At 40.3% G+C, this 18,197-nt stretch overlaps 1 protein-coding gene across 1 annotated transcript in view; it reads right to left on the bottom strand.

The window, feature by feature from the left end:
• Window positions 1-803: 803 nt before the first annotated feature.
• Window positions 804-18,197, bottom strand: part of APOB (apolipoprotein B) — a 36,464-nt gene continuing 19,070 nt past the window's right edge. Inside the window, exons 19-27 of the mRNA XM_029938566.1 lie at window positions 16,390-16,600; window positions 15,655-15,830; window positions 15,366-15,557; window positions 14,766-14,907; window positions 12,427-12,800; window positions 4,734-11,924; window positions 4,235-4,349; window positions 3,946-4,129; window positions 804-2,729 (exon numbers count right to left, since the gene is read on the bottom strand). Of these exons, the coding sequence (XP_029794426.1) occupies window positions 1,101-2,729; window positions 3,946-4,129; window positions 4,235-4,349; window positions 4,734-11,924; window positions 12,427-12,800; window positions 14,766-14,907; window positions 15,366-15,557; window positions 15,655-15,830; window positions 16,390-16,600 (10,214 nt within the window). The 3' untranslated portion in view covers window positions 804-1,100. The remainder of the gene's footprint in view (window positions 2,730-3,945; window positions 4,130-4,234; window positions 4,350-4,733; window positions 11,925-12,426; window positions 12,801-14,765; window positions 14,908-15,365; window positions 15,558-15,654; window positions 15,831-16,389; window positions 16,601-18,197) is intronic.

The following is an 18,197-nucleotide window of genomic DNA, read 5'->3' as shown; positions in this document are numbered from 1 at the left end:
GGTAGTAATCTCCAATTTTCTACTCCCCAAAGATCACACCTTTCTTTTGTTATTCAATACCATTGAAAGGAAAGGAAGAGCTAACCTTTCCAAAGATATTAGTGATGGTTGTCCTACATAGGTTCTTTGTAGCCTTCCCTTACTAGAGCTTAGCTTGGATGCTCTGACTGGGGGGTTGCCAGTGTTTAAAAACAGAGTTTGAGATAAGTGGACATGGCAGGAGTTTTGATTTTACTTGGGATTGGTAGATATTAAATTTGGAGAAATGAGAAAATTCAAGAACATAAATGTATATTTGGTCCCAGAAATGTTAGGAATACATATCCCCTCGTCCCCTTCTCCACCCTTACTTTCTGTGCCTTGAATGGATCCTGGCTAAGCTGCCGGGAGACTTCTGAGGTCCCTATTATCACGAAGCCCTGAGGGCCAGGACTTCCTAGCTTTCCTTTCTCCATTTCTGACAGGCTGAGTGAACTGAGGAGCCTGTTGGTGGATCTCAGTCCAGCAGAGAGACTTACCTGGCAAGAACAGACTGGTGGGTGGGGAAATGTGTGGCACATGAAGGTAAATGAGATGCTTCTTGGGATCAAATGATGTGAAAGCTCTTGCAAATAGTTTTTCCATTTCAGTTGGCAAATACAATCCCTGATGTCAGTTACCTTTTAATTTTTTTAGGTGGCAAAATATTTCCTTCCTCAAAGTCTCCCTTTACCCTTTTATTCTATTACTCTAAACTCAGTGTGTATTTAGGTTTTGAAATGCCAGACATTTGCTATCTTTCAATATGATGGAGCCAAAGTGAGTGCTATAATACACAATAAAGAATTCATTTATTTGTTTTCCCTTCCCCAAGTTTAGTAAAACAACTCAGATCCTGATTTTCTTTAACTTGCAAAAAAATGTTATTTTCCAGAGTTCAGAGACCTTTAGCAATCTGACGCCAGCTTCAGTGCAGACCCAGTTCATATGTGCTTCTGCTTATAGTCAGCTGCTTGCCACGAGGCTGGCTCACTGTATAATTAATACATACAGTTTGAGTTTTTTCCCTACTATATGAAAGTTTAATAGGAACAGAAGAATAAATGAGAATTGCATTAAAATTAGAAGGTGATAGTAAATTCTCCTGGAGAGACTTTTATGTAATGCATCATGTTATTGACTGTGGTCGATTGTAGCTCGTTCAGTAATTCAGTGATGTATCTCAGAAACATGTGGTATTTTTGAATGGACAGGTCAATCAATCTTTTGGACTCAGTAATGAATTTTTCATAGTAATCAGAGAGTTGGTCTGAAAAATCCTGTAGTTTATATCTGAACTGCTGGTGGTAATCAAAAATGATTTCCTTCATTGCAGTAGCCTGGCTTTTAATTATTTCCTGAGCACTGGTAGAAAGCTCTGCAATCTTCTCTTTTCCTTTTCCATCTGCATCAGTAAGGATGCTAAGGTATTCCTGGATATCTTTTTGCACAAACTGCTCAATTTGATTTGAGAGTTGGGAAACCAAACCAGCAGCACTGATAGTGTATTTAGAGTAGAAGTCTGTAAGGACATCCACTAGGTTCTTGATCAAGCTGATGATCTTTTCTTCAAGTTCATAATACCTCACTGTCCAGCTGGCGACACTTGGATCAACATATCCTTCAAGATGATCCCTTATGAGCTGATGGAGCTGTTGTAACTGTTGAGAAGCTTCCTGAAGTTGGTTTTGAACAAGTTCATTAAACTTGTCAAAGTTAATTTTCAGGAATTCCAAAACAGATGGAATATATTTTTTGAAGATTATGTTGATCTTGTATTGAATGTCATTAATGAGATAAGTAAATTTCTTTTCCTTTAAGCGTTGAATTTCTTCTTCTATCTCTTGGAAAATTCTTTCTAAATATCTCTGAAGATGACTTAGCATCTCTGTAGTCTTCATAGACTGAAGGTTATTAAATGCATTCTGGAGCTTTTCTGATAAAGATTTCAACAGTCTCTGAAACTCCAAGATTACATCTCTTAGTTTAGAGCTCTCTGAATTAAAAGGAAATTTAATCTCTAGGTCCTTGATTAACTCAGATTTCTCCATCAGGTCTTGGAAATAGGAAAACATTATTTCTAACCCACTATAGACTTTTGAATATACCTGTGATAGCACCTGCCCTACTTCCTTCAGGACCATAGTGAGGAGTTCATCTCTAGAGTATGTCCCCGCTTTTCCTGGGAGCTGGAATGTGGTGATCTTCAGGAAGTCCATCAATGAGTCAATCCGATGACTGACTATGTCTTTGTATTCCTGAGTAGCTCCCATTAATCTGTCCAATACCTTATTCTGGAGTCCCTGGAAATCAGCTTGGCCCTCCTGAGCCAACAGTTCATGGTACAGATCTTGGGCCTTGTCCTTCCACTGCTGGTAGGTTCTAGTGGTGCCTCTGGCTACCCTCTGGAGCCTAATGTCCACCTCATCAATCTGTTTCATGGTGCCTTGATAGGCCCACTCAGCACTGTTCTGCAGACTTCTTCTCAGTTTTAAAGAAGCATCTCTCAGATTGAGTCCTGTGTGCTCCTGGTGGTACTTGTTGGCATAGTCATAAAGGACCCCTGTGGCCTTAGGCACATTGTCTTTAAGAGAGCTTAGTAGTTCAGATGCTGCCTCTGCTTCCCAGCTGACTTTGATCTGATTTTTATCATTGGATTCCTGGTACCTCCACTCAGTTTTGAATATGTTGAGTTTTTTATCTAAAGAGGACTAAAACCAACAAAAAAAGGGGGGGGTTATGAAAAGAACATGTTTTCAATTATCCTGATTACATAATATACTACAGTGAGACTTCATTAGCAGTTAAAAGTAAAGATCAGAGGATCTTTCATATTCTGAAGGGGGTTTATCTTTCATATGTCAGTTCATGTGTTTGTCTTATGGTTAAACAAGTTCACTGTTGTTAATTCCTCTCTATCATATGCCCCAGAAAGAATAAAATTATGCATGGCATTTATACAGTAACACTTAACATTAAGGCCTTTTTAGAACTGAAGATTATAAAAAAAGGAGAAGGGAGGAGGAAGAGGAGGAAGGAGATGGGGAGGAGGAGGAGAAGGAGGAGGGGAAGGAAGAAGAGGAGGAAAAAGTGGAGAAAGAGACAGGAGAAGACTAATTCAGAGAAAGGGGAAGTAGCAAAAAGGAAAAAGTCCAGAGCTCATTTAGCAGAGTGCCAGTATCAGGAGCCATTCATTCTCCAAACCTATGATAAACTTTAGCAATAGAACCTGATTGCTTCTTCTTCTCTACTAATAGCATCTTTGATTTGGCCCAGCAGAGCTTGTAGAATATATAAATTTGGCATATCTCAGCTAACACTTCTATTGTGGGAAAAAATTCTGAAGCCTCAAATATTTTGGACACCACTATTTGAAAACTGTATTCAGCACATGGCAGAATTTGCTCATGATTTAGGTGATGTGACATAATCTCATCTTTCTTTTTGCTTAAACTTTTAAAATGTTTATTTGAGAGAGAGAAAGAGAGAGGGGGGAAGAAAACAAATACGAGCAAGGGAGGGGTAGAGAGAGAGACACAGAATCTGAAGTAGGCTCCAGGCCCGCTGTCAGCACAGAGCCTGATGTGGGGCTCAAACTCAAACCACAAGATTGTGACCTGAGCCAAAGTCAGATGCTTAACTGACTGAACCATCTAGGTGCTCCATAACCTCATCTTTATAAATTTTCCAAAAAGTAATTAAATAGTAGTGGAAATAAAATATCATGTGTGCATCTAATAATTACAATGAAAAAAATCATTGTAATACATTCTGGAGAAGAGTTTCTCAGAGAAAAAGTCAACCTGCTGATTGCTTGGTTTTGTCTACTTTGGGAAAGCCCTGAGAGAATACTTTGCACTGAGTTGAATTGAACAGTCGAATTCTCTACTCACTCTTGGTGTGTGTAACCCATTAGATAGGACTCACCTGAGGGCGGTAGTACATGTTCCATTTCAAAGTATTATTATTGCCTTCCAAGTCCAACGCCACAGTGCCTATGGCTGGGGAGGCCACCGAGGAGGAGAGGCTATTTTTATTTAGTTGGTAGTGCAGATGGAGATCGGTGAATGTTGGGCTGGTGATGTCAAGGCGAATTTCTTCTTTCCAATCCCTGAAAGGAGAAAAGCAGATGAGCCATCATGAAAGGGGTATGGAGATGGGAGAAAAAAATCAGAATGACTCAAAAGGGCATGAGATTTCCAAAAAAGTTCCATACTGAAGTCCTTGATATTTGTTATCTTCTTTATATTCCGCACTGATGTCACGGTGTGCAAATGTTCCCTTTGTCCTATAGAATAACACACCATCTTCAATTTTGTATGTTCCCACAACTGTAGAGGAGAGAGGTTATATTTCATTAGATTAGTAACTTCAGGACATAGTATTTTCATTGTGAAAGCCAGGAGAATTCTACCTTAACTATATACTTTATGTATTTGAAACATGCAGTCCACATTTAAGAAAAAATAGAAGGGATATTATTGGTCCTAAAAAAATCATCACAGGAAAAAAGATATTTTATTTGAATCTATTCCCCTTGAATGTCAATAAGTTTTCGGGGTGGTTTTTACATGTGGGGTATATATATCTTTCTTTTTTAAATTTTGCTATGAAGAGTAATTGTGTTTCCCATCATATACAATATATACTTATTTATTCACAACTCTCATTGCAAATATATAGCATCTAGGAGAGGAGCCAGGACATTTTCTTACCATTTAGATCATATTCCAGGAACTGAATGGTTGAACTGCACGTGGAATTCAGGAATGTTTCGATGTATTCTACTTTGTTTTTCAAACCAGTGCTCCACGTAGCATTATACAGGGGAGAGGCCACTCCAAAATGTGCAGTCAGCGCTCCAAAGGAAGGAATGAAAATCCCAGCAGGTACAGAGAACTTAATGGAAGGAATCTCAATAGTCTTCTCAGGCATGGTAATGGCTGGCAATTCAAAGTCTGCAGTCTCGCTGGCCACCTCATTTAGATATCCAACAGCACTGCCAACTAAAATACTTTTTGGAAGGGTGAATTGGGACACAGTTAACTGAGATGCAGGTACAGTTATTTCAAAAAAGGGAACAGAGGCATCTTCTGGTTCAGAATATTTTGTTAACACATCAACTTGGGGGAATTTCACTTTGGGTAGTGTTGGTATATTGAGGGCAAATGGCAAAGTGCTTAGCTTCTTGTAGATTTTTATTTCACTGAAATCAAGTGTGTAGGATGGAACCTGAAGATCGGTAAATGGGACTTGGAATGTAGGTATGACAAGACCTGAATTTAGGCCATTTAGTTTCAGTCTTGGAATAATAATAAATTTATCAGCCAATTCTTGCACAGGGACAGAGAAATAATAGCCATTGGGGTTTTTGGTGTACACGAGGGAAGTCGAAGCATGAAGATACTGTTTTCTATCAATGCTGGTGGTTACATCTAGCTTTAGGAGGTCCCATATGCTCTTGTCATAAACTGGTAGGACAATGTCTTTGAGGAACCATAGGGACACTTTTAAGGAACTTGCAATGTCAAAGCGTGCCTCTTCTTGGTCATTGGAAAGGTGTACGTTGTTCTGGAAAAACCCGGAATGAACCTGGACCTCACTTTTCCAGCTGACCTTCTGATTCTCAGAGTTAGCATTCAGGGACATATCCTGGCCAAGGTAATTGATATCAAGGAGGGAATTGGGCTGACTTGCACGGACTTGAACAAGGGCTGACATTTTCCATGGGGAGAGTTCCAGGGTGGCTTTGCTTGTATGCTCTCCAGATGTTAAAAAGAAGCCCTCTAGCTGTAAATGGTTTTTTGTATTGTGTTCCCAGATGGCATAGATACGCTGGATAGTGGCTTCTCCAGCAAAATTTTCTTTTACTTCAAGGTTCCAGATACCATCAACTTTGGAAGTCCCTTGCAGCTTCACTGAAGACCTAGTACTCTTGGAATTCAAATAAGTGCTGGCCGCACTGGCAATAGTTCCAGAATATTCCTGTGAAAGGACTGAACCCTTGATATCTCCTTTGGCAGATGATTCAATGGAAAAGTAAGTGGTAAGACTTTCTAAGGTGAGCTTGTGGTCAACTGCCCCCATAGCAGTGGAGTACAGTTTGGGGGAATTGAAATCATATGTTAATTCAATGGATGAAGAGATGGTAGGCTTTGACTTGGTATTTCCATTAAGTTCTTGTTTGAAATTCATTCTCAAAATGGGAATTTGGACTTTTGCAGATGTTGTCACTGACGCTTCCATGTTTTTCTTGGTCAAACTAACAGTACTGTCATGATTGCCTTCAATGAATTTATTACTCAGAGACAAAGCTGTGGCTAGCTTCACACCTCTTTTCCTTGTCAAACTTGAGGTGCCCTCTAGTTTGTACTGCAGTGCATCAATGACAGAAGAAGAGGAAGTAAGGAAATGAGCAACAATATCTGACTGATTATAAAGTCCAGCATTGGTATTCAGTGTGATGACACTTGACTTAAAGGAAAAATCATAGGTAATATTGCCCATGGCTGGAACTAAAATATTTTTTGGGATACTCAATGCCTGGAAATCTTTCACATAAAAATGAATTGGGATGGAATGCTTGTCTTTGTTTTTCTTATACTGAGTCTTAACACTTAAATCAAATGACTGCTTTGTTGTCTTTAAGAATTCCTTCAAGCCGGTTTTTTCCCATAAGGAGAAATCTTTCACCTGAGGAGTTGTGAGCACTGTGTAAGGTAGAGTCATTTCAGGAATTGTTAAAGGAATGTTCAGGAAATCCAGATTGGCTTCTCCATTTATTCCTACATGGGCCTCAATGCTGTTTTCATTGTTTACAGCCGAGAAATTTTGATGGTACTTATACTGATTGAACCTGGCACTTGCTTGCCAGCTTGCTTGCTGGGCACTAGGACTCAAAAACAGTGCATAATTATTCAGGAAGTCCACCTTCCCTATCAATTTTAATGGAAAACTAACTTTCAAATTCCCTTCATTGTTTGTAGATGCAGTAATCTCAAATGGCTGTGCTGTAAAGAAGAGAGAATTTTTCAAAGTTCCAATAACTTTTCCATTTAAGTGAGCGTCATGGTTGCCAGTTATCTCTGCCTTCCATTCTCCAAGCAATGCTGTGCCTTTAGCAGCTAGAACACTGCGGCCCACATACTGGGATTCAACCTGTGACTGGATTTCAAATTTAGAAAAGTCGAGGAAGCCAGATTCATAAACCAAATTTTGGTTTAATCTTAAGTGTTTGCTATTGATCTTATTAGACAATCCAAAGGAAGCAACAGGTCCTTCCAGAGTAAAGCTAACTTGTGATTCATGTGCTCCTTCATCTGAGAATGTCTGGCATGCCCATTTCCATGACCCTATTCCAGAAGAAGTCCATGCTATGTGTCCAGCTTCCAACAGGGTTTTTATTTCGTTACGCAGCTCAGCCTGGCTGGAGAAGTCCAATTTGGGGATGTTCAATTTGTGGAAGTACTTTGTGTTGCTGTCCAGAGTAAGCTGATTGTTTAGCCTGACAAGCATACCATTACTAAATTCCAGTGTATTTTTTTCTGTGTGTAAACCTGCCACTGTATTTGATTTTCCCTCAATAGCATTTTCAAAAAATAGCACTTCACTCTCATGCTCTGTTTTCAAGTAGTTGCTGGAAAACCTCATGGATTGCTTCATAACTGGCGGCTTAATATTAGGGTCTGAAAGCTGTGCATTGGCTTGAAAATCAAAATTGAGAACTTCCAATTTGGACTCTCCTTTGGCAGTGATAGAAGCTGCAATCTCTGCCTTGTTCCCTGAAGTAGTAACATTCTGAATGTTGGCATTTGCATCTAATACAAGAAAGGGAGATTGGATTTTCAAAATGCCATGCAGCTTACCAAAAGAAGGGACTTCAACTGTGTGTGCCAGGTGGGGAAGCTGGAATTCTGGTATGTGAAGGTCAGGAATTTGATAATTTTTTAAATCAAGATTTGGAATTATGAATTCTGGAATTGTAATTTCTGGAAAATGGAAGTCTGGCACAGTGATTCCAGCAACAATGGTTTCCAGCTCCTTCAGGTTCCCCAAGTACATTTCTGGAACTGGCCACTGCAGCTCACTGGACAGCATTTGGTCAATGGTTCTGATGATCTTTGCTTTTATTTCTATCAAGTCAATTGTAAAGGAAGGAACATGGAAGGTATTAAAGATGGTAAACTCTGGTGTGGCAAACCTGGATGGGATTTTTATATCTTTCAAACTTTTAAAGTTGATCTGAACTGATGGAATCTTCAAATCTGTCAGGGGGACTATGAAGTCAGGAGTCTGATATGTAGCCTCCTGAAGAGCATGGAGACTGACTTCAAAGGCAGGGATGGTCCCAAAGATGGTCTGGATTTCAGGAATAGTGAACCCTTGTTCTACCAATGCTTTCAGGTTTTCAGCCCAGTCTTGGAGAGAATACTGTTCTGCAAAGTCAGTAAGGTTCTTAGCAGCGAGAGTCCACCAATCAGAAATATAAGTGACAAGTGTGCTGTAAACCTGGCCGACCAAGGACAGGTATCGCTGGATTTCCTGCTGAATGTCCATTTGATACACTCTGTCTCGAAGATCTTCCAGAGTCTCTTGGAATTTGGTTTCCATGGAAATTAAAGACACTGAACTTAAAGCCTCCTGTAACCAATCAAAGAATAAGGTTATTTTGATGTCCTTTATGTTTTCCAGTTGGACTAAGACCATGGCCTTGATGTCCTCCACAAGTGCTTTAGCTTTTGCTGAAAGTTCCAGGGCCTGAATTTCACCATTGATTTTCTGGGTCATTTCATGGATTTTGTTATTGGTTTCATCTACAAACTGGTAATAATCAAATGACTTTAATTTCTTTATCAACATGTCAAGGAATCTGTTTACTTCTTCAATGATTTTTTTAAAAGACAGTTCTTTAAATTGCTGGATAGCATCATCAATAAGCCCAACCAATTTCTCAAAGTAATCTTTTACCTTAACTTGTTGTAGGACATTACTTAGCTGCTGAACAGTCTCTACCAAATTATATTCATGGGCCAACTGTACTGTTGTATCCATTAAAACCTGGATGTGTTGGTCTATATAATACATCTTAATTAAATTATGGATCTTGGCTCCAAAAGCATTGATTTTCTCAGCAACTACAAAATCTTCCATGAGACGGATAACATAGTATTTGACGTGCTCAATAATTTCTTTTATTCTTTGAAATGGAATTGTAGTTCTCAACTTATGTAAAAGAACTCTGACATCTGTAGCCTCAACCTGTTGTTTTAGCTGTTCAGCAAGGTGCTGCATGTCTATATTCTGAATCTGTGTCTTGAGCTGTTGCAATTTTTCTTGCATCTGGATTCCGATTTGATACTTAGTATTCACATTTTGAATCCAAGATGCAGTACTACTCCAAATTTTGTTAAAATCAATCTTTTCAATAAACAAATATAAGTCATGGATTGTTTTTACTAAATTTACATGGATATGGTAATGTTCATCATGAATTTTCAATATTTCAATGATTCGATCAATAATCTCAGCAATTGCTGTTTTGAAATCATGTAAATCATAATTATCTTCAATATACTGATCAAATTGTATCACATATGTTTGTAGTTGAGATAGTTTTTCATTAAGGTTGATTATAGTATTGTTCAATGCAATTTGTAGATCGTTTTCTGACATTCTATAATTTTCTGTGAAAGCAGTTAGTTTTTCCTTGGCACTTGCAACTTGACTCTCCCAATTGAATGCATTCAGATAATCATTAACTTGCTGTGGGAATTTGTCCAAGGCTTCTCTGTATTTGGTCATAAATTGATCAATATTGATGACTTTCAATTCTTTCTGTATGGTTTCCAGTGCTGTTATAATGACTGTTCGTTTCTTCTCAAAATATTCTGGCAGGTTTTTAAAGAATGGGAGGTTGATGGTGTGAACATCTTGATTCTTATCATATTTTACAAAAGTAACAATAGTGAATTCTTGGGGCTGATCAATAGCTTCTCTCATCCCTAAAGCATCGACTATGTTGGTGGGTTCACTGAGGAAAAATGGCACTTGAATCGAGAAGTCTAGCATGGCAATGTCAGCCAGGGCTTGTCCTCTAAGCTCCACACCAACTTTGTCTTTAGTATTGTAGGAATTGAAGTCCTGGTTGTATTCATTTTTGTTCACCTGGGTCTTGAGTTTGCAGTTGGCGGTCTGCTCAGCCAGAGTGAGCAGGGCATTGACTTTGTGATCAAGAGCAGTACTGATGCTGCTCTTCAACGGGAGATGGTGACTTGTGGATCCTTTGTAATCATGAGAGAGAGTAAGGGCCAAAGGCTCTGCCTTCAACAGGAATTTGCTATACAGCTGCCCGGTATGCTCTCCCCAGAAACTCAGTTTCCCATTGCCATTGGTATGTGCATCGATGGTCATTGTAAATGGCGCCATTGCAGAGTGAAAAATGTTGCTGAAATGGAGTGAGTCTGAATTGTAGCTTGTACTGATGTCAATGGCTGAAGCCAGCCCAGCAATGTTTGTGTTGAGTCGATGGCTGAACTCTGTACCTAGCATCTTAGCTACAGTGTCTGTCTTATAACTTGCAGATAAGTCAGCATAAGAAATGGTGTAGATGTGTTTTATTTCATTATTTTGGTAGACTCCTTTTATGTTCCCACCTACATTCAGCTTCAGGGGCTCTAGCCGTAATTTCCCACTGTTGGTAAGATCCAGAGCACTGAACTTCAGGTCATTGTTTAAACTAGTTACAAGAGAATAGGGCTGTAGCTGTAAGTTAAAATTTTGCTTATAAAACTTGTCAGAGCTGTAAATGTTGTCAAGTTTAGAAGAGAAGTCCAGTGATAACCCTGCAATATTCAGGTTGTTTGTGTAGTCAAGCTTCATTTCAGCATAAGAGCCCATCATGTCATTTGAAAGCTTAAGTCCCTCCTGGCTGATCTTGAAGTTGAAGATATTTTTGCTGTCAATTCCCAAAATCATGGCCTGATAAGCACTTCCCAAGGATACCTCTGTGAGGGTAGCTTTTCCATCTAGACTGAATTTTGCATTGTGTTCCTTGAAGCGACCATTCGTTGTTAGTCTCACAGATGCCACAGAAGGGCCAACTGCTGCGTTCACCTCATTCTCCAGCACCAGTGGACTATACCTCAAGTTGCTTGTTGCACTGGTAGACATTCCATCTCGGGCAATCCTTAGTGTTGCTTTGTGAACACCACTATTAGTTTTGTCAGTGCCCAAAATATCAGCATTTAATTCAAGGCCATGGGAATTGAGCGTTCCAGAAAGTAGGGTGAAGAATCTCAATGACTTGTAATGAGCCTGATACTCCGAACGTAGCAATGCATTTTGCTTAGAGAAGGTGAGATCCACTTTGTTAGAAGTGGCAAAGTCTTCATACTTCCCATCCGTGTCAGATTTCACAGACAGCTCATAGTTCTCATATTTTAGGGAAGCAGTATTTTTAACAATGCCACCTTGCAGATCTGAGGTGGAGGTTAAGGAGACAATTCCATCCTCATATTTTCCTGTTATCTGGTTGGTGCCCTGGAAGTAGGAGGAGTTAAACCTCAGGTTGGACTCTCCACTTAACTGGCCAGTAATAGAATCCCTCTGATAAGAAAGACCATATGTGCCTTTGGAATGGAACGAAGAGGCTCTGAACTGTCCGTCAATCTTGACTTCCTTGACATACAAATGATGTTTCTTTTTTGAGTCCACATGTACTGAAGCAGACATCTGAGGCCCCCAGGCACTAGAAGCATCAAATGTTAGCACGCTTTTTGAGACGGGATTATTTCTGATTTTCTCTGTGTGACTGAATACCATCTTTGAATCCAGAAATTTGTGGTGTAGAGACCCATCATATAATAATGTGAATGTATTCCTCTGGTCATAGGTTGTTTCTCCAGATCCTGACATAAAAATGAAAAGACATTAGTTAAATGAAGTAATAAAATTTCCAGAGCAATTTCTATGTTCAGAGTCTTTAAATAATCAAGTCTTCCCTCAACCAAAATAAATAAACTCCCACTGATCTGGGTTAGTTGTGAAAGTCTCTACCATCAAGAACACAAGCATAAAATATGACAGCAAAAGATTTCCCTGACCACTGCAGATCTTGTTGAATTCCCTTATCAAGTGCTTCTCTGTGTCTTATACTTATCCATTATCCCCTATCATAGCACCTCCTATGTTGAATTTTCATTGCCAGTTTAGTTGTCTTCTTTCTATGTTACTGTCTTAGTAGAATACTTGGTGCATAGTATACACCTAAATAAATACTTCTATTAGTTGAATAAATGAATAGTCTCTCAAGGAGCAAGAAAAATATCTGCAAGAAAGCCCAATTATTTTCCTTCCCAGAGGAGGCTATCCCACCACAGCCTGCAATGAATTAGCCCAACCACGGCTCACCTTGCACACTGTAGGAGAGCAAGTCAACCACAGAGTCAGCCTTCATGTTGTACTGAGCCTGAAGCCTCAAATGGTTGGTGCTGGTGTTGCCACCAGTGTAGGAGGCAGACCAGTTGTACAAATTGCTGTAGATATTCGTAGAGAGGTCTAGAACACCCAAGAGAGGCACTTGCAGTTGGTATGACTTGGGAATGGTAAAAGTGGGGACTTGGAATTCTCGAGATGGCAGGTAGAATTCCATGGACTTGAAATTGAGGGCTGGTGTCCGAATAGTCTCTAACATCTTTAGGTCTTTGGAGGATTTGCCACCGAAAGGCAAAGGAATCTCAATTTCCACATTGTTCTTGTTTAATGTGTATTTGACCCGACCATCACTGAAATGAACAACAAGAACAATGTATGCAACAGTCAGACATCAAGAATTCGAAATTCTCTGGCATCTGACCTTCTAAACAATGGTTCATGTCCCCAGTTCCCAATCCCATACCTCGGTGCTCGCTTTGGCAGCACATATACCAATCCCATACCTCACTTTTCTTCCTTCTACTCCCTATACCCAGAATCATGCCTTTGACCTCTGTTCATCAAACATTCATATCCATTCAAAACCTTTCCAAGAGTCAGTCCTTTACATCTATCTCAAAGAACATGCCACAATTCTGCTTACATAATTAGCACGTATTTGTTCATTTGTCGGTGTCCACATGGTGTCTTCTGGGAGGAAGGATGATACCTTAACTGGTTTTTATCTTCTCATCGCACTTCTAGTATCTTACACACATGTGGCACTTGATACTCCATATATGCCAAACTGAAATGAGGCAACTGGATGTGTGGAAAGTGCAGGTGTGAAAGGCAGTGATGGGGGTTGCAGTTTTAGCTTCCACTAAGTGGTGATGACACATCTGTGTATTTACCTCTCTGAGTCTCAGGGATGTTATCTGTGTCCTGGGAATAATGGTACCCTTTCTGCTGACCTCACAGAGCTGGCACGAGATACCTAAAAGCACTTTGTAATCTTCTCAATACTATGCTTCTACATATGCATATGAATATACTCCTGAACTATTATGATAAGTTATCCTAAAGGACAACAGCAGAATTTAAATGGTGTAAGCAATGAACTGTTGATTGCATGACTCCAACAGGGACTAGCTACTGCCTATACAGGACCTCAGTCCTCTATGGGTGGATGCTTAATAAGCCTTATCCATTTCTAAGGTCACAAGGGCCTATCTCCCATACAGCACAAAGAAGACTGTTGTTCAGAAATACTAGCAGTGAAGGAAGAGGGTCCTGGGTCATCTGAAGCTGACATTTTCCCCCTCATCTTCAGTAGACTTTGGTGGACTTCAGCTGTTTTACACTTACTTCATCTATTAGATTTTGCTGCTCAGCCATAGACTATGGAAAGGCCCATGTAACATACAGATCACTTGTTTTCCTTTCTTTTTCATTTTTAAAGTTTATTTATTTTGAGAGATAGAGACAGAGAGAGAGGGGAGGGGAGGAAAGAGAGAGAGAGAGAACAAGGGCTAGAGAGAGAGGGAGAGAGAGAGAGACTCTCAAGCAGGTTCCATACTGACAGCATGGAGCTCGAAGCAGGGCTTGAAATCATGAATCATAAGATTATGACCTGAATTAAAACCAAGAGTTGGACACTTAACCAACTGAGCCACTCAGGCGCCACTGGATTACTTATTTTCTTAACCCTTAAGATCATACAGAGAATAGTCAATCTAGAAAAGACTATAGTTTTTTCAGCTCATGCTCTCATTTTTTTACTGTCATGAAATAAAGCAAAGCATCCCATGTGTTTTTGGAAATAGAGAAGTGGACTGAGCAGTTTGGAATATGACTTCCCCACAAGGATGGGGCTATATTGAGAAAGTGAATATCCCCTCAGGATGCTGCCTTCATGCCCTCAAGAGTTCCACAGCCTACTTGAAGTCAACAATTTTTCTAGCCACTCGCAAATCCTCACAACCTATTATGAGCATATCCTGATCCGGAACAAAGGGAGTTCACTTCTAATGGAGGAAAGTTAGATGGCTTTCAAATTCATATTGCAGTGAATAAAACCTGTTTGGGGGAATGTACCAGAATCCCCCAATTACTTCCTTGGTTCTTTCTGGTTGGATTGGTGTTCATGTTCAGATCCCATGTTCAATAATGCAAAAATGCCACAGTGCTTATGCTATAGTTATGAATCTCCTTAAGATGCTTAAGTTATTTACCATAAAAATGTAAATTTAAGAATAGTCTACATGATACTAAGTAAAATCTTGTGTTTACTTTTCATGGTTCAAGAAAGTTTTTGGTTCTTTTTTTTACCTTACCTTTTCAAGAAGAGGTTTTCTGGAATGTGGAAGTTTGGCAATCCCATTTTCGGGAGGTATAATTCTCTGAGGCCACTGAGGTGATCTTGCAACTTCTGGGCATAAGGAAGACTCCCAGAAGCCTTTTGAAGCCATGTATTTGCTTCCTATAAAATAATAGAAGTCATTAGAGCAATGGATATAAATGGATGGATGGGCCTCCAAGTACAATTAACATTAGGTGATAATCCATATTTGACAGATTAAATCGTTAAAATGGATGATGCAGTGAAGTCTAAAAATAAATCACAGAAAGCTGTGAATTTTGTCTTCCTGTATTTTACAAAAAGAATATACAACATAGTCAAACTCCTAGCCAGGGTCCTAAAGCTCCCTTTGATATTATAGGCATAGTAAACTCTTCCGCCTAGTACTACTCATTAGGTATTTATCACAGACAGCCTGCTGTAACTGGGTAACTAACCATGCTTTGCTCCTCAGGAATTCCCTGGGGTAGGAAGCAAACCTTATCCATCTTTGGATACCCTCTTTCACCTAACTCAGGGTTGAGTATGTAATTAGTTTTTATAACCATGTATTTATCGACTGACTGATTTGTACTTACAACTATTAATTTGGAACCCATGTGCCGGAAAGTCATGTCTGTTTGAGGAACTCTGTGATCCAAGAGACTGTTGGCATACATATGCAAGCTTTTAGGATAATCAGAGAGATCCACAGGGAAATTAGAAGCTGCTTTGTTGGTATCCACGGTGGTGCCTGTGTTCCACTCAAATTCAATCTTCTCTTCATCTGAAAATGCACATATGAAACAGCTGTCAGTGGTACCAGCCCCTAACCCATGTCCAGGTGCTCTCTGGAAGTACCCACAGGGAGAGGAGGGGCATACCATAGCGCCATGCCAGCTTCTCAGAAATTGTTGAGCCATAGGCTGTAGCAGATGAGTCCATTTGGAGAAGTAGTTTTGTGGGAGACCACTGGGTGAGGATTTCACTTCTGGCTTCTGCTTGCAGACGGGGTATGGAAACAACACCTTTGATTTTGCCTTCTTCACTTCTGTCGTAGCTATTGAAAAAAAAATAATTTGACGTCAACAACTACCCATTCTAAGGAGACATGTGGGATCAAACACAAGTACCATTTGTGGAGATAAAAAGGAGGTACGTGAATGCCCCCCAAAATGAGCTCATTAATTTCTGAAGTCGACTTCAGCACAAATTCAGGACTTTCAAGGGAGGTATGGGCCAAAGAATAGATTTTTGAAACCTGTTTGAATCCCATTCTACCATTTACTAGCTCTAAGGCTTTGGCCATATTGTTTAACCCCTCTAAGCACCATTTTCTTATCTATCAAACAGGGAAACTCAGACCTATGTTGCAGTTTTTTTATGAGAACTGAGATAATTCCTTTAGCACAGTGCCTGATGAATAGTAAATGCCCAATGAATGGTAGGAAGATCCAACTGGACATTGTACAGAGGGTCAGCATGCTGAAGCCTCTATCTGCCCCTTGGACCACAGACTGGGGATGCCCCAGGTTTGGTCAGTTTTCAAGCTGAAAAGGAAGAAAGGAAAGAATCACAAGAGCCTTCGCTTCAGGTCAGGCCACCCTGAGCCTTCATACCTTACGTGGCCAGTAAGAGTGACCTCAGTGATTTTCTTGTTCTGAATGTCCAAAGTGAGCTTGTAAGACTTTTTTTCCATAGCAGATTCATCACTAACTCTGAGGACGGTCCCAAGGTCAATGTCAAAGTCTGGAATTTGCATTTCACTAAACAAAGTCATACTCTGCCGGTTATATTTGAACGTCATAGTGGCCTCGGACTGCTTCACACCTGAAAGGGTGTACAAAAGAATCAAGACACGTGCATTCAGAAGTTATGTTTAGGAAGGAAGGAGAGGAAAAGGCAGAGAAACCCTAAGTATTCAGTGCTGTGCTGTGAGGACACAGCTCAGGATTTTACGGGTGTTCGTGCATTTGTTCAGTTTGCAAATATTGATTGTTTGCCTGTCATGTGCTTGGCACTGGGGAGACCTTGTCCTCACGGAGCTTACATTCTGGTGGGGGGGTGGTGTCTAGACGGTCAATAAGCACATTATATATGTTATATGGTAGTACATTTCATGGAGAAAAGTAAAACTGAATAAGACAATAGAGAGAGGGATCGAGAGGTGCTAGTTCACGTGTGGTGGTCAGAGTTCTCTGTGAGAAGGTGGTATGTGGGCAGAGACCCGAATGAAGAGAAGGGCTGAGTTTTGCCATGTTTTGTGGGGGGACAGCATTCCAGGCACTGGGATGCAAAGGCCCCGACATGGGAGACACTTCGTGTGGTCAGAGAACAACAAAGGCTCGAGGTCCTTCTGAGTCAGCAGCTGTGACGTCTCTGGGTGACTCTTCACCTATTTCTTCTAGCTCCTTGCCACTCTCCCAGACTGCTTCCTTTGTCACGAGATCCCTAGGTTTTCTTTAATTCACATGTGTGCCCGTTTTATACCTCTGTAACATTGTTACGAGACATTTTTTTTCAGCATGCACCCCCTTCCTGTGGGTTTCGTTTTTCTCATTTGATTTTGTGGCATACTATTCCTCCATCACAAAATCTTCCAAAGTGAACATTTAAGTTTACCCCATCCCCTAAAACCTGCCCCTCCACCAGCCTTTTCTATCTCAGTAAACGACAACTCCATTCTTCAATTCTTAGGCCAAAACACCTATGAGTCCTCCCCACTCCATTTCTTCTCTTACACTCAACACCCACCACATCAGCAAATCCTGAGAAGCCTGATCTTCAAAATATGCCCAGAACCCAACTACTTCTCAGATCTCTTCTGTGACTGCTCTAATCTAAAACACCAGCATTTCTGGCCTCGATTATTGCATGAACCTAAATACTAGTTTCTCTGTCCTTGTTCCCCTAAAGTCTTTCCTCAATATAAACATAAATAAATTCATGAAAACTCTCTAGTTCTTCCTATTTCACTCAGAGTAAAAAGCCTATGTCCTTCCTATGGCCTACGAGACCCTCCTTGCCCTACCTCCCCTTTGCTCTGTGACCTTGTCTTCTATCATTTTCCTCCCTGATCTCTCTGCTTCACTCATACCAGCTTCCTTCCTTTTCCTCAAACATGCCAGCCACACACCTGCCTCAGGGCCTTTGCACTTGCTAACCCCCAGCCTGTAACACTCTTTTCATATGGCTTATCCCCTTCCTTCCTTCAAGTCTCTTTTTTATTCTCTTTTACCAGTGCTACTTTCCCTTGTCACTTCAAATGGCACTGTCTTCACCCATCCTTCCTCCTCCCTGCCACTCCTCAATACTCCCTAGACCCCTTTATGCTCTATTTTTCTCTCCCACACCAATATGGCATTCTGGACATTTACTTGTTTGACTTCTTGCTGTAAACGGCATGAGGACAGAGACTTTATCACCA

The sequence above is a fragment of the Suricata suricatta genome, chromosome 4 (genome assembly GCF_006229205.1).
Source record: "Suricata suricatta isolate VVHF042 chromosome 4, meerkat_22Aug2017_6uvM2_HiC, whole genome shotgun sequence".
Classification (NCBI taxonomy): Eukaryota; Metazoa; Chordata; class Mammalia; order Carnivora; family Herpestidae; genus Suricata; species Suricata suricatta.
The sequence above is the reverse complement of the archived record's forward strand: the minus strand, read 5'-3'. Positions and strand labels throughout refer to the sequence as shown.